We start from the raw sequence: 24,173 nt of genomic DNA, 5'->3' as shown, positions 1-24,173 counted from the left end.
GGAGTTTCCGGAGCTCCCTGAGCTTCAGCTTACTCGGGGTGGAGGGAAAGTGGTAGTTGTCCCTTCAGGAGGGACGGAGGATTGAGGAGAGTAACTTACTGGCTGCTTGGCCAAGTGCAGGTGGCGCTGGCAGAGCCGGCCCGATGGAGAGGGTCCTTTCCTGTGGTTTCCATGCAGGGGTGCACCTGTGCCCACTGTCCCACCGCCCCCCCGTCCCAGCCCCCAGGAGCTGGTCCCCTGGGTCCCAGCGTCTTGTCCCTTGGCCCTCTGGTTCTAGCTTCCTCGGCCCTGCCCTTGGGACCTGGCCTCAGCCAAGCTGCTCCCTAGCTGGCTGCAGGCCCCTTCGTGGTCAGGGACGTGCTGCATTTCCTAGGACTTCCAAAAGCCAACGCACCAGCCCTAAACACTCAGCTTCTCTACCTTTGCTCAAGCTCCCATCTCAAATGTCTGCACGTCACAAGGCTTGGTGCCAGCGCCGCCTGCTCACAAAACCGTCTTGGATTTCCCCACATCCCGCCTTGGAGCTCCAGTAATCCTTTGTGGTCTCTTGTCTGCCGACCACACCACGGCCTGCAAGCACTGGGCCATATTTGTTCATCCTGGACTCTAGTGCCAGCACAGTACCTAGAATAGTACCTAGCACAGTGCCCAACACAGTACCCAGCATAGTGCCCAGCATGGTACTCAGCACAGTACCCAGCAGAGTACTTAGCACACTACCAGCATAATACCTAGCACAGTACCCAGCACAGTGCCCAAAACTGTACCCAGCATAGTGTCCAACATAGTACCTGGCACAGTGCCAACTCAGTACCCAGCACAGTACCCAACTCAGTACCTAGCATAGTGCCATCCTGGTCTTGGCTGTGTTGAGGGAAAGCCCTGACTAACCTCATTCCTTCAGCTTTCCTGGTCTCCTGGTTCTTCTCCCTGCTGGAGTTTTCCCTCCATCTAACCCTCAGCTGACTGTTGCCCTCATTGGCTCCTTCAAATCGGAATTGTTTTGTGGCTGCAGTTCAAGTACCCTTCCCAGCTGGCTTGTGTCCCTTGCCCAGCATTCCTGGACCAGCTCCTTTCTCGTGATGGCTATAAAACCTCACAGCAGCCAAACCTCACCTAATCCTCAGGGCAGTGAAGAAGGGTGGAATCTACTTCTCGAAAGTTGGCTTTGCCAGCTCAGCCACAGCCTCTGACCCCTGGCCTCCCGGGCCCAGGCCCACAGCCAACATCCCCCTAGTTGATATGCAGGCTTCTGCTTCAGGCCGGGTGGGGCTTGGTGTTCTACCTGCCTTTGGGACTGGCCAGCTCCTCTCTCTGGCAGGGAAGCATCAGGCTCATTCCCCTGAAAGGGCAGCGGGTCTCGGGTCTCCCTTGTTCCCGAGTCCAGCCTGTGCCTACCTGACCAGGAATCAGGAGGACACAGGTCCAGGGGCCTGGATGAGGTCGCACAATCAGGACACTAGGCATTGTCCTATGCCGGCTTTCCAGGCCTCCTGGCCCCTTCTGGGTGTGGCAGAGAGAGCCTGAACTGAGTTTCTGCCCCAAAGCTGTTGGCTCTCTTCATTTAAGGAGCTGGATTCCGACGGAGCTTAATCGGGCAGCAGGAAGAAGGCAGCCTCCCTGCCCGCGGCAGAGTTGTTCTGCCGGGCTCGACGTCTCTGTGGGTCCCCAGCACCCTTGTTTGTGAAACTGGAATTACTGTGGTGCCCTCGTCTTCGCTTGGGGAGTGGGCACGCCGTCTGCCCCACGACTCTGAGTGTCAGAAATATCAGATCCTTAATATTCTTATTCCTAATCAAATTACATCTCACTGGATGGCAGGAAGTTCGTCCTCAGCCGCGTCGTGGGACCCCTGCTCCTGAGCGGTGTGAAGTGTTCTGGGCAGGGGGTGGGTAATCTTACTCTGCCCAGAACCTCCCACGGGCGCCCCCAGACCTTTAGTCCGCACCGATGGCTGTGGTACCCTTGCTTCCGTGTTGCTGCTTGCTGCGCAGCGGGACTCGGGTCCCCGCTGGGCTTGCGGCAGCCATTGCCCACTGGCCCTGCCACATCCTGCTGCTTGGCCCGGCCCCGAAACCCAAACAAAACCTCCTCCCCTGTGTTGGGACATCTGCCCGCTCTTCCCTCCCCCAGCTCCCGCACCCACTCAGCCTGCGGAAGGGGCCCGCTGAGTCCCACTCTGGGATCACGCAGGAGGGGCAGACCCTCTGTGCTGTCCTCATTGTCCTCCTCTTCCTTGTTGACCATTCTCAGAGAAAGTAACAAAAGCGCTGGCACCAGTGCCTATGTGCACATGTTGGGGGAGGGTCTCCGTAATGGTTCAACAGTTTACAAAGTCTACTCATGTATCAATGGTGTAATTAATAGTACTTTTTACATTAATATTATAACCCTAGGAGGCAGAAAAAGCAGTCATTGTTATTGCTATCTCAGGGTTGAGAGAGGGAGGCCCAGAGTGGTCAAGCGACCTACCCAGGGTCACACAGCTATCAATGGGGTAGCTTTTGACACAGCAGGGACCCCTCCCCCACCCCAACCACAAAGAAGGATCAGACGGCCAGCCCACTGGGACATCAGTCAGAGAAAACACTGCCACCCCCCGGGGAGGAGCCTGAGCTTTAGGCAAATGTCATGCTGCCAGTGAATACAGCTCAGAAGGTAAGTAAAGCCAGCACTAACAGTGGACAGTCAGCGATCGAGAATGAACGGGCCGGGCAGTATGCTAATGGTTCTCGCTGTGTCACACAATGCTCACTGTCACCCTCGGTGGCATAACCATTGTCTTCCCTATTCCACAGGCCTAGAGAATTTAAGCAGGGGGTCGTGCAGGTGGTAGGGAGTGGCCCTGGAATCGGAATCCAGGCATTTTTTTACTACAGGGACCAAGCTTTAGTTGCTGAAGATCTGGAATAATAATTAATAATGACAATAACTAATGTTAAACAGAGACATCCTATTTGCTAGACGTTGTGTTTTAGTCTTGGGGCTCCAAGAAGCCAACGCCAAGAGGAGATGAAAGGTGCACAACGTTTCATAGGGAGAAGCCTGAGGGGGAATATTGGGAGGGAGTGCAGAGAGGCTGGGAGGATGGAGCCCTGAGCCCCGGAGACCAGGAGCATCTCGGACTGCCCTTCGGTTCTAAGGAGTTTGGCAAGACCGTGGGGCATCCTGGACCACCTCCATCAGAGGAGCCCAGTATCTCCCAGGAACCAGCCTGCCTTCGTGTTCCTGCTCCGTCACTGGTGGGAGCAGCTGAGGGAGCAGGGTCTTGGTGCAAACTGCAAACTCCTAGAGAATTTTGGAGCCTCAGCCGGGGCCCTGCGTCAAGCCCCTGCCCGGTGGTAGACCTGAGGCAGATTCCCACGGCCCCACCCTCTGTGACCTGCACTTTACATGCATTTTCTCATTTCGTCCTGAAAACCTCTGAGAACTAGATACTATGAAAACCCCCAGTTTACAGATGAGAAAACTAAGTCCAAAGAGACAATGGAACTTTTCGAGTTCACACGGCTGGAAATGGGCCAGTGGGGAAGGAGAGGCCCTCCTCACCCCAGACAGCCGGGCAGTTCTGTGCTCATCACCCTGCTCCCTGCTCCCGCCCTCAGAGCCGTCAGCAGGCTGCCCAAGGTCACAGGAGACAATGCAGGGGCTGCCATTCAAACCCCGGCTCCTCTGGTCCCCACGGCCTGGCTCTTTCCATCGCGCACTGTCTTCCCAAGGCTCTGCCTGTTTGCATTTTGTCTAATCCCCGGAAACTGGCTTTTGTGTCCCTGACAGAAAATATGCCAGCTGGAGCCCGAGGGGCGCGTGAAGCTGGACCTGGCGCTGCGGGCGGCCGAAGCCCTCCTGGCATGCTGCCCCGAGGACCAGAAGCCAGAGATCCTGGCCCGGCTGAGGGACATCAAGGCCCAGTGGGAGGAGACCGTCACCTACATGACTCACTGTCACAGGTGGGGCAGCCGGGGACCTGCCAGGCCTTCGTGTGCAGCTGTCGCTGACCCTCCTTGCCCCCCACCACGCTGGCCTGGGGCCTCTGCCAGAGGGACATTTCTCCAGGCCTGGGAACAGGAGGTTCTCTTGGGATTTGATCCAGCCCTGCCTGCCTCTTTCTAATTAAAATCAAGCTTAATGATGATAATAGATAGTGGGAGCCCATCGTGTTTTGCCAGCAATGAATTCCTAGTAGACTTGCCATGTGTTCATCCTCAGCAGAAGGGCAGTGGCCCTGGAGTGACAGGGCCTGCTGTCTTGCTAGCACTTTAGCCCAGATTCTCTGCCCGAACCAGGGAGCCAGATGGGGGTGGTGGGCTTCGACAGACCTGGGTTTGTCTGTTGCTCTGCTGGTTACTTGCTGTGTGGCCTTGAGAAAGTTACTTGACCTCCCTGAGCCTCAGGCTCCTCCTCTGGACAATGGCTGTAACCAAGTGTTCCTTTGAAGGTTGTAAGGAGGACAGAAGGGGATAGCAAATGTCCAGAGCGAGGCACAGTGCTTGGCACACGGTAGACCCTCAGTCAACCAGAGCTGCTGGCCTCCTCTCCATCTTTATAAAACCAGAACGTGAGTGGATGGGGGCACTTTGCACAGTGATTTCAAATCCTTTCATTTGGAATTCCAAGCAAAGTGACTTGATATTGGCTGGACAGACAGGGCCAGCTCCATGTTACGGATGGGGAAACTGAGGCGGGTGAGGCTGCAGGGTTATGCAGTGAGTTCACGGCACCCCTGGGACCCACACACAGATCCCCAGCCTTCCGTCCCCACTTAGCGGTGACGAGCCCACAGATGCTATTGTGCTCTGCAGGCTGTTAGACACTCTCCCGGTGGCAGTGTTCTCGTGACTATTGGTGGGCACGCATGTGGTCAGAGCATGGTGGCTTGTGCTACATCCCGACACCAGAGCGAGACAAGTGGCTGGGGATGTCGTGCATCAGTAATGGGAGTTTAGAGCTGGAATATGGGGTGCCGGCGGCTGACAGCTCCCTAGGCTGCATCAGCAAGGCCGGCGGTTCTCAGAGCCAGTCTGGAATCTGAGCCCCATTGACCCGTGGAGCTTATTTACCATCTAGTAGGAGTGAGGTGGGGCCCAGAACCTGGAGTGCCAACAAGCTGCCCAGGTGACCCTGAATCCAAGAGAAGGCGTCATTGTGCCTCCCTCCCACAGCCCCCTAGTGCTGGGGCGGGCGCCGTGGCCTGTCCTCTCTGCCCGGGAGCCAGGTAGGCAGGTGGGTCACAGCCCCCTGGTCTCTGTGCCCACAGCCGCATCGAGTGGGTTTGGCTGCACTGGAGCGAATACCTGCTGGCCCGGGATGACTTCTACCGCTGGTTCCAGAAGATGGTGGTGGCGCTGGAGCCGCCCGTGGAGCTGCAGCTGGGCCTAAAGGAGAAGCAGTGGCAGCTGAGCCACGCCCAGGTACTGCTGCACAACGTGGACAACCAGGCCGTGCTCCTGGACCGGCTGCTGGAGGAGGCGGGCTCCCTGTTCAACAGGATTGGGGACCCCAGCGTGGACGAGGACGCCCAGAAGAGGATGAAGGCAGAGTACGATGCAGTGAAGGCCAAAGCCCAGGTGGGTGAGGTGTGGTGGGCTCTGTCTTCACCCGTCCATCCGTTTATCCACCCCTGTCTGCCCATCCAGCCACTCATTTGCCCACTAACCATCTACCCATCCATCTACTCACCATCTACTACCACCAGCCCAACACCTTGCCACCCAGCTACCCACCCACCACCATCCGTCCATCTCCCCCCCTCCTATCCACTCACCCATCTTTCTCCCCAACAAACTGCCAAATCTCCCAGTCACGATCCATTCACTCACCACCCCATCCACTTACCTACCCAACCATCTATCCATCTACCAACCTGCTATCCATCTGTTTACTCACTCATCCGTCTACCTCCCCACCACTAACCAATCTCCTATTCGTCTACACAACCACTTAATCACCCACCCATCCATCTGTGTACTCGTTCACCTACTCATTACCCTGCCTCTTCACCCAGCCATTCATTCATCCATCTCTCCACTATCGGCTACCCACCCACTGTCTACCCCTTCACCCACCTACCTACTCACTCAGTATCTGCCTGTCACCCATCTTCATCAGCTCACCCACCCACCACCTAACTACCCACCCAGAAATCTTCCATCCACCCATGCACCCACCCTTCCGCCATCCACTCATCCATCAACCCATTGTTTCCATCCACGTGCCCAGTGTCACTCCGTGGTTTATACACATGTGGGCGCTTGATACGTGTGTGTTGACTGACAGATGGACCGTGAGGTTCGCTTTTACCTGGTTCCCCTCCTGTCCTCCCGCCCCTCCTCCTGCCCTTTAGCCTTTCCTCCTCATCTCTGACTTGCTCTCCCCCCATCCCTCTGCCCATCCTTGTCCCTGTCCCCATTCCCTCATCTCATCCTTATCTTCATTTTCAAACAGTCCATTGAGTTATGAAGTTCAATTACTATTATTTTTAAAGAAATTCTATTTGAGCAGTTATTACGTCTGCCCTTCTTTTTTTTATTGTGTCTCTTTTTCCCTTAAATTTGGCATCCCTTCCGGATATGGATGATATCTGTAATCATTCTAAGCGCACAAATTTTACAATCTCCATCAGCTTGCTCCAGAAGCTGAAGGTCTGGGGCCTGACACTGCCGTCTGCTGGGTGTCCTGATGTGGTGGGTCATTTCCTGGAGGGCTGTGTGATTTTGAGCTGTGAGCATCCTAAGAAGGGCTTTATCTGAGGACCCCATGGCGGGGGCCTGGCCTCAGAGGAGCTCCACAGAGCCAGGCTTCCCGGGGAATTGACCTTCCTAATTCCCATTTTTATGTCAGAATATTGGCTTGGGTTCCTGAATCAGGTGAGAGCTCTGAACTTGAATCCTTGGCCAAAATTATTCACGAGGCCCCTGGCTCTGTGCTCTGAAAGGTGACTGCTGTTTTCATTTGTTTTTGTTTTTTTATCCCAGAGCCTGAGTTGAAACACAAGCTTCCTTCTCCTATTGTGCTTATGGGGAGATTTTTTTTTCTAGTTCTAGAGATTTCTGTGCCTTCACAGAGGGACAGCTCCTTGAGGCGTCTGCCTTTTTGCGGTGGTCTCTCCCCCTCTGCGCCCAAAGTCTGCCTTCCTCCTCCAGCCTGAGCATTAAACCCGAGAAGACCCCAAGTAGACGTGTGAGCTGAGCAGTCTGGTTTCTGTAACTCCTTTGCTGCTGCTCCACGGATCTCTCTTACCTTGGTGTGCGTGCGGGTCTGCATTTGAACAAGCTTGTTCTACTTTATGCAACGTTTCTGGCTGCTGTGGTGGATGGTATGCAGGCTCACTAGTCCTCCGCCGTGCTGGACCTGGAAGTCTCCTGGGCCCTTCGTGTTTACAGGCTAAGAGAAATAGTTCCATCATAAGCAGAGACCTGGGAATCTGTTATCAGGACAGGATCTGGCCCCTGACTGCCTGGGAAGGGACCCTGCTTCAGGACAGGCTCTGCTGCTTCCCGGGTGTGTGGCCTCAGGGCAGCTCTCCCTACCTGTAACCAGGTGCCGAGGACGGAATGAGTTCATGTGCGAGCTCTGTGAAAACTGGCGAGCATCTTCCCAGCATAAGGGCTTCACTCTCAGTAGCAATGAAAATAAATAGCAACGACCATGGTGTTGGACTCACAGCCGGTGCTGGGAGCTATTATTGAATGAGAGAGAACCCCACCCCTGCCACTTGAAGGCACACAGCGCCCAGGGCCCCAGAGGGGCGTGGCAGGAGGGTCCCGGTGCTGCGCAGGTGAGGCAGCGATGACTTCCGGCTCTCGCAGGTGTGGCCAGTTGGCCCTCACCAAGGGCCGGGGCAGGTGTACCTGCGATTCTCTCTCCAGGTCTGCCCCTCGGGCCCCGCAGGGAAGGTGCCTGGCGCCATGGCCTCCTTGGGGTGACTCCACAGGAAACAGGTGCTTCTGCCCACCAGCAGAGAGCCCCTCGCGCAGCGGGCGGAGGAGAGGAAGCAGAAAGCGGTTGGGCGTGTGTACATGTGCATGCGTGCCTGCATGTGTGTGTGCATATGTGTGTGTGGAGGTGACGCCAGGTGGGCACCACTTCTGGCCACGTGCAGAAATGATCATCTCAGAGCTCCTCATGGTCACTCCAGGGGACTCTCCCCTCAGTGGATCCAAAAAATCCTAGAAATCACGGCTCGTATCAGCAGCTGCCATCTTTTCTAAGTCTCATGTCTTTGACTTCTTTTGGTCCTCCAACCTTCTTACGTCGTAGATAGAGAAGATGTGACAGGGCCCGTGTTTTAGACTTAAAAAGAAAATCTAAGTGTCAGGTACACTGGCCCACTGGAAAGAACCAGAAGTGTTCTAGGTGGCTCCCAACATGGCCTCTACCTCTGTTTGTACCTGCAGTCCTGTGCCCATCAGGACAGAGCTGGGGCCGCGGGTGCTTCTGTGCGTCAGGCTGAGCACGCAGAGGCAGGAATAAGTGGGAGGCCAGAGCTCCTGGAGGAGGGAGCGCGTGACTTCCAAGTGTTTTCACGAGGCAGAGGTGAGCAAGCAGCGTCCTGGGGGCCGGAGCGTGGGGGCCTCTGCCCCAAGAGGATGGTGTTGGGGAGGGAGCTGCCTCCCTGGGGGGAGCTCTCAGAGTTGCCGGACCAGCTGGTCCGTGCCGACCCCAATGTGGAAATGGGGTGCTGGGGTTTGCAGAGTGACTGGATCCTGTGTAGAGAAGTAAATTCAGTTTGGTCTTCCAGCCGTGGGCTGAAGCTCCCAGACTTGGTTTTCCCCTCCTGGCCATCAGAGGTTTGGCAGCTCTGTGCTCACGCCCAGGAAACCCCATTTGCTCTTGGATGGGGAGGGGTATGTGAACCACGGAGCTGTTTCTCCTCTCTCCCAGAGCTGGCTGTAGGGTGCGGAGTGCCCCTTCGGGCCCTTTGAGGTTATATTCCACCTGTTGCATGTGTGCAACCCTGCTGCAGAGAGGAGCCATGGCTGCCCTCAGATTCCCGGGGCGCTGTGAGCTTCAGAAGACTGAGGGGCTGCGGAGAGGGGCGAACTTTTACATCGCCTTTAGCAAGAGGTTTAACTCCCCTCCCCAAGGTCCTCATTAGGAAATGGGCTGTTGTAGCCCCAGGCAGCAACCTCGTGGCCTCCCCCGGCCTGCCAGCCCTAGATGGAAGGATAACCCTCTGGCTCCATGCTAAGCAGGATGGGGGCACTGCACGTCCAGTAGCCCCTAGATGCCTCCTGGTTGCCTGCTCTGTACGTCTGATGAAGGCCTCCCCTTGCATCCAAGGCTGTCTCGATGATGAGAAGCCATTTGGAGGCGGGCAGCCGAAATCCTCCTCTCCCGGTGACAGGACTAGAGCCGTGTGGCGATTCTGCGAGGTCCAGGCCTTTTCTCAGAGTGGCGAGGGTCCCTGGGGTATTGTCTTCGTCTGCTCAGGCTGCGGTAACAGAATACAGACTGGGCGGCTTAAACAGCAGGAATGTAATTCTCATAGTTCTGGAGGCTGGAAGCTTGTGAGCCAGGTGCCGGCAGATTCGGTTCTGGGTTAGGGCCCTCTTCGTGGCTTGCAGACGGCTCTCTGATATCTCTTCTTCTAAGGGCACCAATCCCATCATGAGGGCCCCACCCTCACAACCTCATCTGATCCCGGTTATCTCCCACAGGCCCCAGCTCCGCACCCTGAGGGTTAGGGGGGCCTTCCGTATATGAATCTGGGGAGGGCAGAATTCAGTCCGCAGCAGATACCGTGTGTATTAATACCTTGACTTTCACCGATGGGAGCCCATTTCAACATTTCTCATGCTAGTTAACAGGCCATTATTTTCACCTCCGAAAATCCATTTTTGACTTCCAATTTGTTAATTAGCAAAGCTTCTGGTGTTGATGGGAACAGGACCACAGAAGCGCCGTGAGGGCCGCCTCTGGACTGGGGCCTTGGTGGCCAACCCCTAGAGAGAGATTCTTGACCAGGACGGCTGGCCAAGTCCGGGGTGAGCAACAGCACGCTGTCAGCCCAAAGCGTTTGAAAGTCCACAATGGACAGAGCAGGCTGGTTGCCAGGAGGGTCCTGCTTGTTTATTTTGTCTGAGTGTTTTAATCCATGGATCTGTTTTCCAAAGGGCCAGGCCAATAGCAGCGTCTTCCTCCTCCCTCCTTCCCGGGCAGCCCTCAGAGGAGGCGTGTTCGGCTGGCATCTGGGCCGTGAATCAAAGCCGTTCGTGCACCCCCTTGCAGAGGCATAAATCCACGCCGCCCTTGTTAATTGGTTGGGTTTTGACATTCCTGACAACCCTGCCCGGCCACAGATGGTTTAATTGTTTGGTCTAACGAGAGAGGGTTGAGCACTCTCCCATTTGTCACCCCTGTCATCCTCCCGACGCGGCCGGCCCAGCAGCCGCTGAATCGCGCTCTGTGATCTCATTATGCCTGGCACCGAGCTTGTCTGGACGCCTGCCCTGCTCGGCCGCGGTCCCCTCCGAGCGCCTGCTCAGCATCACGGAGACCTTTATTTACTCTGGATTTCCCCAAGTGCCAGCACCTCATCGCTCACACGCACACACGCACACACACACACAGATGACTTTCACTGGAGAGTTTGTTTTGCTATAACATTTATCACCATCAGCGTCAACCGGGGACCCAGCATTTATTCTCTGCTTATTATTCCTGACCCACTTTGTTTCATAAATGAGCCCTTCCTGTGGATGGAGGAAGGTCTGTGAGGGTTTTGATGGATGCAAATCCCTCGGGAAGGCGGAGCCAGCAAGGGAAACACGAAGGAGCCAGTCGCCGTCCCTTGGTCCACTTTGGGAATTTAAGCAGCTGCATGTGTTTCCACCCACCATGTGCTGCTGTTGAAGCTCTGAGCCTCGCTCCCATAGGCGAGAGGCTTCTCTGCTCATCTCTGAAGGATTTGGTCCTGTGCCTTGCTTGCCCCATCTCTAAAATGGGGATATTTTCTTCTACTTGCAATGGTTGTAGCAGAGTTTTAAATGAATTAGTTAGTATTTCTTTCTTTCTTTCTTTTTTTTGAGGAAGATTAGCCCTGAACTAACATCTGCCACCAGTCCTCCTCTTTTTTGCTGAGGAAGATTGGCCCTGAGCTAACATCCGTGCCCATCTTCCTCTTCTTTATATGTGGGACACTTGCCACAGCGTGGCTTGATAAGCAGTGCATAGGTCCCCACCCAGGATCTAAACTGGGGAACCCCAGGTCGCCAAAGTGGAGTGTGCAAACTTAACGGCTGCGCCACCAGGCCGACCCAGTTAGTATTCCTAGATTTGGTGAGGAGCCTTTCAAAGGGAGGGCAAGGCCAATGCAAATAACCAGGGAAGGTTTTCAAATCCGTGTGTTTCCACACTTCCCGGGCGAGAGCTTTTGCGTAGCTTCCGTGGTGGTCAGGGCCCTTTTGGACGTGGCCTGGCTCCCTGGCTGAGAGCTGAAGTCAGCAAACTACGGCCCCAGGGCCAGATCAGCCCACCTCCCGGCTTTGGATGACCTGTGAGCTAAGAATGCCTTATATGTTTTTATAAGAATGCTTAATACATTAAGGTAAATGAATCGTTTTACACTTTTTTAATGATCGAGGGGAAAATAAAAAGCAGACTATTTCACAACATGTGAAAATGGCATGAAATTCACATTTCAGCATCCGTAATTCAAGTCTTATTGGAATCCGACCATTCCTTATGGGTTTGCCCCTCGCTGCTTGTGTGCTATGACATGGTCACACGTATGTGGTTGAGTAACTGCAACAGGAACCATCCCTGGGCAGAGCCAAAACCATCCACTGTCTGACAGAAGCCGTCGGCCACCCGCCGTCTAGAGCGGTGGTTTTGGAGTCCGACACCTGCCTTGTACGTCACGTCTGCAGGGCCCTGCGAGGTCCTGAGACCTCTCAGCTCCAGTTTGCGGTTTGCAAATGGGAGGGTTTTGAGATTGTTGTGAAGGTTAAATAAGTTAATGCCTGTCAAGTTCCAGGCGCATCGTAGGTGCCTATTAAATGGGAAGCCCCTCTTTCCCTTTTCTTAACTCTCCTTGAAAACCTTCCCCTGGCCGACCCTCCATGTTTATTCTTACAGCCGTTCAGGAAGCTTCGTTCACAGCTGCCCGGAGCCGAACCTGGGAGACGAAACCAACAAGGGGCAGCTCTGCCGTAGGGAGCGCTTGGTCCCCGCGGCGGGTGACAGTGCAGTAGACATGCTGTGAGAGAGCCACAGCGCAGAGGGCAGGCCATTAATCCAGCCGGGGGCGGTGGGCAAACCTCAGAGAAGGAAGGTGCTGCCTGGAGGTTGGGTGTGACAATGAATGACGGCTCACAGTTCCTAAGCACTTACTAGCTGCCCGGGCTGTTTGCGTTGCTCGAGCTCTGGCTCATTTAACCCCACTGCACCCCAAGGAGGAAGAACTGTTGTTAATCACACAGAGGAGGGGACTGGGCATGGAGGGGTTGATTACGTGCCCCAGGCAGGCCAAGGTTCAAGTCACAGGCCGTGGGCTCCCAAGCCCAGGGTCTCCACCACCGGGCCACAGCCGCATCCTGGGGTCCTGCCCTTGACTGCCAGGCTGAGGAGGGGAGGAGCTGAAAGAGATGGTGCTGTGTTCTGTGTGTTTTGAAAAACAGAGTCTCTAGGCACATAGTAGGTCTTATAGCAGGGACACCGTTATTTCCTCAGATTCAGCCACCCTCAGGACAACATCCTGCCCCTGTGTGGTTAGAACTTCAATGGGATTGTCTGAAAGTGGAGACGATTCCAACCCACGCAGACATCGCTGCACTCGCGAGAAGAGGCAGCAGCCGGCTGGTTGCATCCCCCGCAGACACCGTTGTGATGGGGCAGAAACGCGCCCACCAGCCTCGCCTCCCTGGTTCGGATCTTGGTGCTTCCCTAGCCAGGGGACCTTGGCCAAGTCGTTTCACTGCTGTGCCTCAGTTTCCTCATCTGTCATGCTGGGAGAATAATGGTGCCACCTGGTGGGCTGGTCAGGCGAGTTCAGTGAGCTGAGCATGTGCGCAATCTCTCAGAGCAGTGCTGGCACCCTGGGGAGCGCTCGGATGATCATAAGTACGTAGCAATAGTTGTTACCACGCTTCTGTCTTGAGTGCCGTTCTTAGGACATGGCAGGAAAGAAGGCCATGGATAGTGGACAGGCCCAGTGCTGACATGCTTTGGTCTCCAAAGCCAAGCATCCTTGGCTTATTACTAAGAAGGTAGAGAAGAGTGTCTGGGATCTCTTTGTCTCCAGCAAAAGGGCTGAGGGTTGGTTGCATTCCCACCCTCGCCACACCCAGGCAGACCCTGAAGGCCAGGGCAGCCCAGGCTGGGGAGCCTCGTGGTTACTGACCTTCCTCCCCTCCCACAGGACAGGGTGGACCTGCTGGAGCAGGTGGCCCGGGAGCATGAGCATTTCCAGGCAAGTGTGGATGAGTTCCAGCTGTGGCTGAAGGCCGTAGTGGAGAAGGTGGCCGGCTGCCTGGGGCAGAACTGCAAGCTGACCACCCAGCACCGTCTCTCTGCATTGCAGGTAACCCCAGCCCGGTCTCCACCACGGGGTCCGCTGAGGGAGCGCTCGCGTTTGGCGGGGTCCATGTTGTACTTTATTTAACGGGGTAGTGCTGGGGCCGCAGGAGATACCAACATCCATGCACGCGGACCCCACGTGAGGAGAAGCATGGAATTGAGCGCCACATGTTTGCTTCCTGGAAATCTCTGGCCCAGCAGGGCATTTGGAAACCCAAGGCCACAGCAGCATGGTCAAGACCAGAGGGCCTCAAATAGGGGATATTTGGCCATGTCTGGGGACATTTTTGGTTGTCCCAACTCGGAGTGGGGATGCTACTGGTATCTAGCGGGTGGAGGCCAGAGATGCTGCTGACCACCCTGTGATGCCCAGGACAGCCCCCCAAAGAAGAATGAGCTGTCCTCAAAGGTCAGTCGTGCTGAGAGTAAGGAAGCCTGGGGCAGGCACCAGGCCTGTGGTCAGAGGAAGCTGGGTCCGCTCTGACCTTCCCAACTCGCCGTGACCCTGAACGAGCTTCTGACTCTCTGTAAAGTCTGTGGGTAGAACATCTTCAATAATTCAAGGACTATTTTATAATTTTTGCCACAGCTGTATAGAACCTGTACCATTTATTTAATATTTGTATTTAAATTGACTCACCTTTAAAAAAACCGGTGAATGATGACCAAAAAATATCTTATATGACTTGTATGAGAATGTTCACAGTGGGGCTGGCCTCGTGGCTGAGTGCATAACTTCACGTGCTCCACTTCGATGGCCAGGGGTTCGCTGGTTTGGATCCTGGGGGTGGACCTGCACACCGCTCATCAGGCCATGCTGAGGCAGTATCCCACGTAGAAGAGCCAGAATGACCTATGGCTAGGATATACAACTATGTATTGGGGCTTGGGGAGGAAAAAAAAAAGGAAAAATTGGCAACAGCTGTTAGCTCAGGGCCAATCTTCCTCACTAAAAAAAAAAAGAAAGACTTGGGAGTCAATCCAGCTGGATCTGCAGGTTCTCATCTTGGCTCTGTGTGGATGGCCTCTGTCCTCTTTGGACCCAAGGCCGATCACCTGCACAAAGGGTGATTGGACTGCAGCTTTAAAAAAAAAAGAATGTTCACAGTGACCTTGTTCATAATAGTTCCAAACTGAATACGACTCCGATTTTTATCAACAGATCATTGAATAAACACATTGCAGAAGAGAATATACATAGGAAGGAATATTACTCGCAATAAAAAGGAATGAAGTACTGGTATACACGACAGCATGGAAGAATCTAGAAAACATGCTGAGTGAAGGAAGCCAGTTTCAAAAGAGACTACATTCTACGATTTCAAATATATGAAGTTCTAGAATCTTCTGGGGTGTTAGAAATGCCCTTTATTTTGATAACAGGGTGGACTACCTGGGCATGCATATTTCTCAAAACTCTTTGAATCGTAACACTTAAGATCTAGATATTTTACTCTGTATAAATAACACTTCTGCAAAAAAGTAAAAAAAATATGTTGAAGGCATTTTCACATAAAACAGATTTAAAGGTGTTTATATAAAACATTTTAAAAATTAAAAAGCTGATGGATGTTTATTTAAAAAGAAAATTTATGTCATTGTCATAAGTGGAAAACCAGTCCCCATTCATAGTTTACAGTAGATAATCACAAAAATAAATATAACAAGACCAAATGGGTTCCTGAGGTTCTATTTGGCTCCATACTTTTGCCAGCTGAAGGCTCCTCTCTCTTTGTTAAAAAGGCAGGTTCACCAATGTCGTAGAGAGTTAAGACAGAGAAGCACCCAACAGGGGCTTTCTCCTTGACGTAATCAGACGGCTTGAAAAAGACAAGACGGAGAAAGGGAATTACTTTCTCACGTTGGGAGTCAGTGTCATTAAGGCAGAAGGTCCACCCCTCGGAAAGGCACCTCTGGCTCTCACCCAGGAATCTGGGAATTAGTGGTTGGCACGACCTTCCCAGGGGCTCTGGACAATGCAGCAAATGTTTTCTTTTCCCTCTCAAGCTTTATTTTCCATCCGCCCCCTCTCCCCTTTAGGACATTGCCAAAGATTTTCCCAGGGGTGACGAGTCTTTGAAGAGGCTGGAGGAACAGGCCGTGGGGGTCATCCAGAATACCTCTCCTTTGGGTGCAGAGAAGATCACTGAGGAACTGGAGGAGATGCGGAAAGTTCTGGAGAAGCTGCGGCTCCTCTGGGAGGAGGAGGAGGGGCGGCTGCAGGGCCTGCTCAAATCCAAGGGGGCCTGTGAGCAGCAGAGGAGGCAGCTGGAGGCCGAGCTGGGAGAGTTCAGGAAGGGCCTCCAGAGGCTGGCGGAGGAGGGCCTGGAACCCCAGGCGAAGGCGGGGACTGAGGACGAGCTGGTGGCCTGCTGGAGACTCTACTCGGTAAGCACAGTTTGGCTAAGCCATGGGCCAGTGCAGGCGCCGTGTGTGCCTCAGGGTGTCACCCCTCGGAGCTCCTCCACATGGTGGGAGAATCACACTAAGCCTTAAGCACACTCTGGTTTTCCTGGTAATTATATTTGGTAATCTAAGTTGGGTATTTGTATCCATTTTCTGGATGAGGAAACTGAGGCTGGAGAGATTTTTTTTCCGACATCCCCAGGATGGCCTGATACGTCAGTGGGTAAATAAGACCAGAGGTGGATTGGCTCTGGGTTTGCCATTCCCTTGCCCAATGGTGAGATGTGGGGTGGCCTTCCCCAACACAGAGCAGGGAGGGAAAGCCCTTAGTGTAAAGATGACGAGGAACAAACACAGTGGGTGTTCTGGGGAGGCCAAGCAGACGATGCCCACCCTGGGGAGGAGAGGGTGGGTTCCAACCCAGACATGATGTCCAGTCAGACCTCCTCCCCCTCCCCCCACCGTGTGCACACTACAGGAGGTTTGACTTGAGGACAGAGAGAGTGTTGGAATAAGGATTAACACCTTCCTCCCCCCACCATTCTTATTTATTAACTCAATGGGTTAGCTCATTGTCTGCTCCATTAGGGAAAATTTCTAAAAGAAAAGCCGTCCCAGATCCCACCTCCACTCCGCACTGTGGTTCTGTTTTTTCTCTTCCTTCTAATGTTTGCCCGTATGCAAAAATATTTTTGTGTGGGTAGAAAAACCACATCATACTCTTTAGGGCTCACTCAGCCTCGTGGGGACTGGATTCCCCTGCAGTGACCAAGTTCATACAAAGGGGATCATCTCCCTTTAGGGCTGGCTGCCTCAGCAGAGGCTGGTGTGGTGCAGAGGTTAAGGCGGGGGCTTTCAGATCAGACTGCCCAGCTTCAAGTCCTGCTTTGCCTCCTTGCTGAGCGGATGGCTTGAGAATTACTCTAAGCTCAGTTACATGTGAGATGGGGAGCAGGATGCTAGGACCTGGCCCACACATTCCTCATGAACACGTGAGAACAGAATGTGCTCAGAATAGCACCTGCCGAGGAGCCAGCACTCAGAGGATTGGCTTTGACCCTGTGTTCCGGATGAGGGATGAGGTCGAAGGTACAAACTTGGGAGGGTCAGGCCTGGAAAGCCCAGCCCCGGCTGTCTGTCTTGGCAGCCACTTGGCTGTGCCCAGCTCGGTTTCAGGATGCCTTCCCTGAGGCAGGAGGCTGACCACATCCTTACAGAAGCTCCCTGCCCCACCCGATTCCAGTGTCACTTCAATTATCATCGTCATGACTAACCAGAAATCAATGAAAGGGACTTTCAGAATTTATTACTCGAGACTTTCATTCTTAAACTAGCATTCAAGTAGTTACGTTTGCACTTCTTATTATGTGTCCTCCAGCAAGGAGCAGACTTTCCTGACCTGCTCCAGCCCAGCCCTCTGGAGTGACTGCATGCCCAGGGACAAGGCCAGGCGCGTGGCTGTGAGGCAGCTGGCCTGGCTTGGGCTGGGGGGCACCCTTGGCCCAGCAGAGCAGGGGAAGGTTGACTGCAGTCACCCTGGCTTGCACCAAAAAAGAAAGTTGGACTGTTTGCCCTCTTTTGAGAAACAGGCAGACTTAGGGAGGCAGGTTGTGTCAGGGCCTCAGCTGAAAGAACAATTTGTAAAGAAAGTCTCTGTGAGGCACGTGTTCACCTTCCGCATTGTCACGGTGAGGTCGTTATTGACCTGGTGGATGCTGTTCTGAGTGCTGCACAGCCCTACGCAAAGGGTGCTGTCACGAACCCTCTTTTAGACAGGGAAACTGAGGCACTGGGAGGCTTGAGGCCTTCCCAGTGGTTGTGCAGCCTACGGGTGGATGCAGGGTCTGGACTTGAACCCAGGCCGTCTGACTCAAGAGTGTGCGCTTCTGGCTGCTGGGCCAGCTCAGGTCCCCAGTTTCAGAAAATGAGCATAACAGAGGAGCAGACCAGCAGGAAGGACGTGGGTGCTCGTCCGGCTGTGACCACTGGCTGATCTCTCCACTTGCGGTCCCAAGACCCTCCCTCACAGAGAGCTGGGGGCCAGGAGTGATTTGTGACCTCCCTGTGCTGACCAGGGCAGGACCATTTGTCCATTTCAGGGGGCCTTTTAGCACCTAAGGTTGAAATCAGAGCAGTTTTGTGACTAAACGCGCGAGATGGTCAGGAAACGGAGCTGCCTAGCAGGGCCCATCCTCCCAGGCATCCGAGGCCGCCTACAAACTAAAGATGACAGCGTCATGGGTGCAGATTCAGCATGGCAGGGCTGGCTGGGCCCCTCTTATTTCACAAGGAAGGAAACCGCGTCCAGAGAGGGCCGGAGCTTAGCCAGGCCAGGGCTGTGGGGCAGCGTCCTTCCTGCTCTGGCTCCCTGGTCACTCGCTGCGTCTCCAGCACCCAGGGCCTTTGGCATTTTTGCAACCTGCCTGGCCTCCAATTGGCTCTTGACCTCCCTGTGGTCTGGACAGGCCTTTCTCCTGAGGCGGCCCATGGTCCCGCTCCCCCTGCAGACCCCGGCTCTGCCCAGCCGCGTCTCTGCTTGCCTGCAGTCCGGCCAGCCCTCCTGGGGGCTGAAGTGCCAGCTTCTGCATGGATGGTTTGGAAACTGCCAGTTTACACAAGCCAATTGTGTTTTCATCGTCTATGGAAACTTGTATAGATTTCATTACATTGGCTTCATAATTGAACGTGGACAGGAATGTTTGTGAGGATACACAGGCCTGGCTGGGCAGGTTCTTCATCCTGCTGCCTGCACAGCGCCCCCTCTGGCCTCCAGCCACTGCCTACATTCCCTCTATTTGAGCTTGCTCCCTCGGACTTAAAACTCTGCTCCCTGGTCACCTGTGGCTCACTAGGGACTGAGCCAGATGGGAGCTGCCCCTGGTCCCTGGGCATGGAGGATCTGGGTGGAACCCGAGGCTGCCCCCTGGGAGAGTGGAGGCGGGCCCCTGCTCTGTACTCAGCGCCTTGTCACCTTGTCAAGCTGTGGGGGGAAGGCCTGTTTTGCTAATGAGGGGACAGCCCAAGCTTGCACAGCTAGGAAGGGGTGCAGAGGCGGGTTTCCAGGCCAGCCTGGGCTACACCAAAGCCACGCACTGTCCACTTCCCCATTCTGCCTCCTCCCACGCATGGGCCCTTCAAGAGTCAAGGTCAAGGTGAAACTCTGCACTTCCCAGGACAGCAGGGAAAGGCCTGGTTGGAGCATCGGAACGCAGTGAGTGGAGTGGCTCAGGAGGCTCAGTGCAAACATCCTAGCCGCCTGATAATAACGATAACCAATTCACAGAGCACCTTCAGACCTCCATGTCCTCTGGTGCTGACGAGGCAGGTTAAGAGCCAGCAGGTCCAGCTCCGACGTCAGGTCCACCTTTTGCCAGCTCTGCAACCATCAGAAAACTCTTAGCCGGCCTTTCCTTGTATATAAAGTGGGGACACAGAGACCTACCTCCCGGGATCCTTGCGAGGCTGAACTGAGTGGGACACCAGAGCACTCAGCACAGTGTCAGTGCTCCCCAGATGTTAGTTATCTGTATTCTTAGCTGCTGGTCCTCGTCAGGACGATGCCACGGGGTCAATGGTAAGAGAGAAAAAGTGCAGCTCTGCGGGAGTTCGACTTCAGGGAGCAGGAGGCGCAAGAGGGGGCACTGATTTCACCGGGGCCCCCGTCTCTGCCTCTGGTGACAGTTTTCTTCCAGGCTGGCCCACCCCCACTGGCCATGCTCATCCCCCTGCACACGCACCCCTGTCCTGTCACAGAACCTCACCTGCCCCCTCGGGGGTCATTTGTGCTGCAGGCGACGCGGGCGGCGCTGGCCGCGGAGGAGCCCCGGGTGGACCGGCTGCAGGCGCAGCTGAAAGAGCTCATCGCCTTCCCGCAGGACCTGCAGCCGCTGTCGGACGGCGTCGTCGCAGCCATCCAGGAGTACCAGAGGTATCTGGACAGGCTGAGGGCGGGTGGACTCACCGTGCCTGAACCCCAGGCTCAAGGGGCCCCCTTACCCCACCCAATGCATCTCCCAGAGAGGGGCTTGCTGTCTCTTGCAGCCTGCTCTCTTTTTTTTTAACTTTTTATTGAGATTATGATAGTTTACAACCTTGTGAAATTTCAGTTGTACATTATTGTCAGTCGTGTTGTAGGTGTACCACTTCACCCTTTGTGCCCTCCCCCCACACCCGTCTCCCCTGCTAACCACCAATCAGTTCTCTTTGTCTATATGTTTAACTTCCACCTATGAGTGGAGTCATACAGAATTCGTCTTTCTGTGTCTGGCTTATTTCACTTAACATAATACCTTCAAGGTCCGTCCATGTTGTTGTGAATGGGACGATTTTATCCTTTTTTATGGCTGAGTAGTATTCCATTGTGTATATATATATATATATATATATATATATATATATATATATATACCATGTCTTCTTCATTCAATCATCAGTTGATGGGCACTTAGGTTGCTTCCACATCTTGGCTATTGTAAATAATGCTGCAATGAACACAGGGGTGCATGGGACTTTTGGAATTGCTGATTTAAATTTCTTTGGATAGATACCCAGTAGTGGGATGGCTGGGTCATAAGGTATTTGTATTTTTAATTTTTTGAGAAATCTCCATACTGTTTTCCATAGTGGCTGCACCAGTTTGCATTCCCACCAATAGTGTATGAGGGTTCCTTTTTCTCCACAACCTCTCCAACATTTGTCACTTTTTGTTTTGGATATTTTTTCCATTCTAACAGGTGTGAGGTGATATCTTAGTGTAGTTTTGATTTGCATTTCCCTGATGATTAGTGATGATGAGCATCTTTTCATGTGTCTATTGGCCATCCATATATCTTCTTTGGAGAAATGTCTGTTCATGTCCCCTGCCCATTTTTTGATCAGGTTGTTTGATTTGTTGTTGTTGAGCTGTGTGAGTTCTTTATATATTATGGAGATTAACCCTTTGTCGGATATGTAACTTGTAAATATTTTTTCCCAACTAGTGGGTTGTTTTTTTGTTTCAATCCTGTTTTCCCTTGCCTTGAAGAAGCTCTTTAGTCTGATGAAGTCCCGTTGCAGCCTGCTAACTCTTAAATAATTCTTGCACCTCCCAGCGACTGGCTGTCACAGGATGTCACTCTGCTCAGCACTGTCTCCTTTGACCGTGTTTTGCATTTTGCTGCCAGAAGGAGACCTGAACCTTGCTTTTTTCCATGCTAAGTGGCTCATTCACCCATTTCCATCAAGTCTCTTTATGCAGCTTAGCACTGGGCACAGGTCCACCATGTGATGGCCCAAGGGGAGAGCTTTTCTAGACAAACCTCATTCCCCTGCCTTCTGACGGTGATGGCATAAGCATCTGAGCCTGTCCCGGACCAGCTTCTACCTCCCCTTCAGCCCATGGGCTCAGGCGAGGCAGGATATCCGGATTCCTAGCTCAGCAAAGACCACGGATCAAATATCCACCCTGCGTGGAACTGAGCACAGTGTCAATTCGGAATCTGTAGCTATTTTTGCTGCAGGAGCCTCAGAGGTGTTCTCAACACAGCACAGCTGTCCACGTATCTGTAGAACCTCCCACTCCTCTGCCTGATGGAGGGGTTCCTCCAGAATGAGCTCAGGGAGCTCCCCCCAGCTGTGTGTCTCTCACCCCACAGTGTGCTCAGGCCCCACATCTGCAGAACCAGAGCGGGGGCCTGGATCCCCCGTGGGATGCTGAGTGGCGGCAGGGGCCTGAATTTCCTGTGCACAGAGCAGACGGTGAGACAGGGTGGCAAGCATCTCCCGTTCCCTCCAGTTGCTCTTGCTGAGGTTTCATGTGCTGCTATTTATGATTTATGACTGGGTGCTGGATATTGCATTTGAAAAATTATTTGGGCCTGGGGTGATGGTCTCCTACTCAAAAGAGGATTTCGTTTGCTTCTGGTAGGTGCCTGGGGCAGGCTGCATCAGCCCAGGGTCTCTGTAATTCCTCTGCAAGGCTTGAGGTCGCTGGCCATGGAGCTGGCCTACAAGTCTGTCTGAGGACTGGCTTACTCCCAATGCACTTTTTTCCAGGGGACATAGACCTTTGGGATCCCACATTCCCAGCAGTGCAAGCCTGGCTCCCTGGGGGTTCAGGCAGAGGCCCCATTCCAAACTGACCCCACTCTCTCCTCCCTTGGTTTCCTCCTTCCATGGCCCCTGCAGCATGAAGGGAAAGAGCACCAGGCTGCGGAATGCCACGGGGACGGAGCTGTGGCAGCGTTTCCAGCGGCCTCTGCAGGACCTGCAGCTGTGGAAAGCCCTGGCCCAAAGGCTCCTGGATGTTACCACCAGCCTGCCAGACCTGCCCTCCATTCATACCTTCCTGCCCCAGATTGAGGTAACCGGGGTCCTGCCAGGAGGGTGCTGCTGGGGGAGGCCACCAGCCAAGCCTGGCATTTCAGCCCCTCTCACAGGGAAAGGCGTGTTCCTGGGTCCTCCAGATGTGTAGGAAGAGTTCACGGCACCATCTGGCACAGGAGTCCTGTGTGCACAGCAAGTGTAAACACTTGTTATCAGTGACAAAGGTCATCCTCAGTTCTTGGGTCGAAGGTGAAGCCTGATGCCTGTGTGACCCCAGGACTCTGCACCAACCCTCGCACGCCCCTTCTCTTTGGGACCCCATTGCAGGCAGTCCTCTGGTGGAAGCACGAGCAGTTCTGAGATAGAGAAGCTGGTCAGGTCATTACCTTTACTGTGTATCAGTTAGGATGCATGTCACAAGTGACAGAGAACCTGACCAATGGTGGCTTAAGACACAGAGACCTTCAGGTCATCCCAGGGCTGGCTTGACATCTCAACAGTGTCATCCAGGACTCAAGTTCTTTCCAGCTCTAAGCCATGTCTCCCTTCATGGCCCCAAGATGGCTGCCACCACTGCAAGCATGCGTCCTCAGTGAACAGCAAAGTCTTGTGTAGGAAGGAATGGCATGGGGACAAAAGGGCACTCTCCATCTGCCATTTCCAACAGAGAGGCAAGTTCTTCCCAGAGGCCTCAGCTGACTCCCCTTACATCTCATTGGCTAGACCAGGTCACATGACCATCCTCGGACCAATCACTACCTGGAGATGATGGGATCTCTGTGAGTGCCTTATACCAATTATAGTCATAACCCCGGAACTGGGCATTTGCCACCCACACAAAATCTTGGTTGCTTGTTGAGGAAGAAGGAAGAATGGCTGTTGGGTGAGCAGCCAACAGTGTCTGTCACAAATACCTGTCAACACAGTAGCTCCGATTTGCCTGTCAACAATGCCTTATGGTATCCTGGCGCTCTGAGGCCCGTGAAACGCTTTCGGGTCTAGAGATCTTGGACACAAAGAGTGGGAGGAGACGCAGGAGAGTATCAGGTGTGAGCCCATTTTATATTAATTTTCCTTCTGCTTATAAAAGTCATGCCTACGTGGAGAAGGTAAAGATTTGTGAGGAAGAGAACAAAAAGCACCCACAGTCCCATGAGCCACGGGACCGCCGTTACCATGGGGCACTTTCTCCATCTCGTTTTCGGTCCAACTTGGTATTATGGAGAGAATCATTAACCAGCCTTGGCCCCTACTCACCCCTGACTGAGCACACTACCCGGCCATGGACCAGGGCCTGCGTTTTGGAGTGTCTGCACTCTTGATTGTCCACTTGGGGCTCACGTTAGAATGAGAGCTTGTTTGCTGTCATCATAGTCAAGCCGTAGAGCACGGCCTTTCTTTTTTATTTATTTTTTTTTTGAGGAAGATCAGCCCTGAGCATCTGCTGCCAATCCTCCTCTTTTTGCTGAGGAAGACTGGCCCTGAGCTAACATCCATGTCCATCTTCCTCTACTTTATATGTGGGACGCCTGCCACAGCATGGCTTGCCAAGCGGTGCCATGTCCGCACCCACGATCCGAACCAGTGAACCGTGGGGCGCCAAAGCGAAACACGCAAACTTAACTGCTGTGCCACTGGGCCGGCCCTGTGTCATAAACCTCAATTTTAGGTCAGACAATCCCGAATATACCCTTTGTCCATCTAGCCATTTCCGTGAGATATGATCACCAATAGGCAGAAGCTTTAATTAATTTATTACAATTTTTCTGTACTTGGGGGTCATGTTATGTAGTCATATATTCTGGTATTTTCATTTGACACAAATGAGCTTTTTCTCAGCTTCATTTACGATGGTTCAAAGCAGTCATCACTCTAAACGGCTGCATAATATTCCATTCAGGGGGATGCTGTTGTTTATTTAGCGTATCTGAAATTAGATATTTGGG

The 24,173-nt window shown here is 53.6% G+C and overlaps 1 protein-coding gene across 7 annotated transcripts in view; it reads left to right on the top strand.

Annotated features, from left to right (window-relative positions):
- SYNE3 (spectrin repeat containing nuclear envelope family member 3) overlaps nucleotides 1-24,173 on the top strand; it is a 92,375-nt gene that overhangs the window by 39,953 nt on the left and 28,249 nt on the right. For all 7 annotated transcript variants that reach the window (XM_070514263.1, XM_070514264.1, XM_070514261.1 and 4 more), the window contains 6 exons: nucleotides 3,778-3,950; nucleotides 5,258-5,567; nucleotides 13,361-13,522; nucleotides 15,559-15,906; nucleotides 19,716-19,852; nucleotides 22,090-22,264. In XM_070514263.1, the coding sequence (XP_070370364.1) occupies nucleotides 3,778-3,950; nucleotides 5,258-5,567; nucleotides 13,361-13,522; nucleotides 15,559-15,906; nucleotides 19,716-19,852; nucleotides 22,090-22,264 (1,305 nt within the window). The remainder of the gene's footprint in view (nucleotides 1-3,777; nucleotides 3,951-5,257; nucleotides 5,568-13,360; nucleotides 13,523-15,558; nucleotides 15,907-19,715; nucleotides 19,853-22,089; nucleotides 22,265-24,173) is intronic.

This window comes from Equus asinus, chromosome 7, assembly GCF_041296235.1.
Source record: "Equus asinus isolate D_3611 breed Donkey chromosome 7, EquAss-T2T_v2, whole genome shotgun sequence".
In the NCBI taxonomy this organism is placed as follows: Eukaryota; Metazoa; Chordata; class Mammalia; order Perissodactyla; family Equidae; genus Equus; species Equus asinus.
The sequence above is the reverse complement of the archived record's forward strand: the minus strand, read 5'-3'. Positions and strand labels throughout refer to the sequence as shown.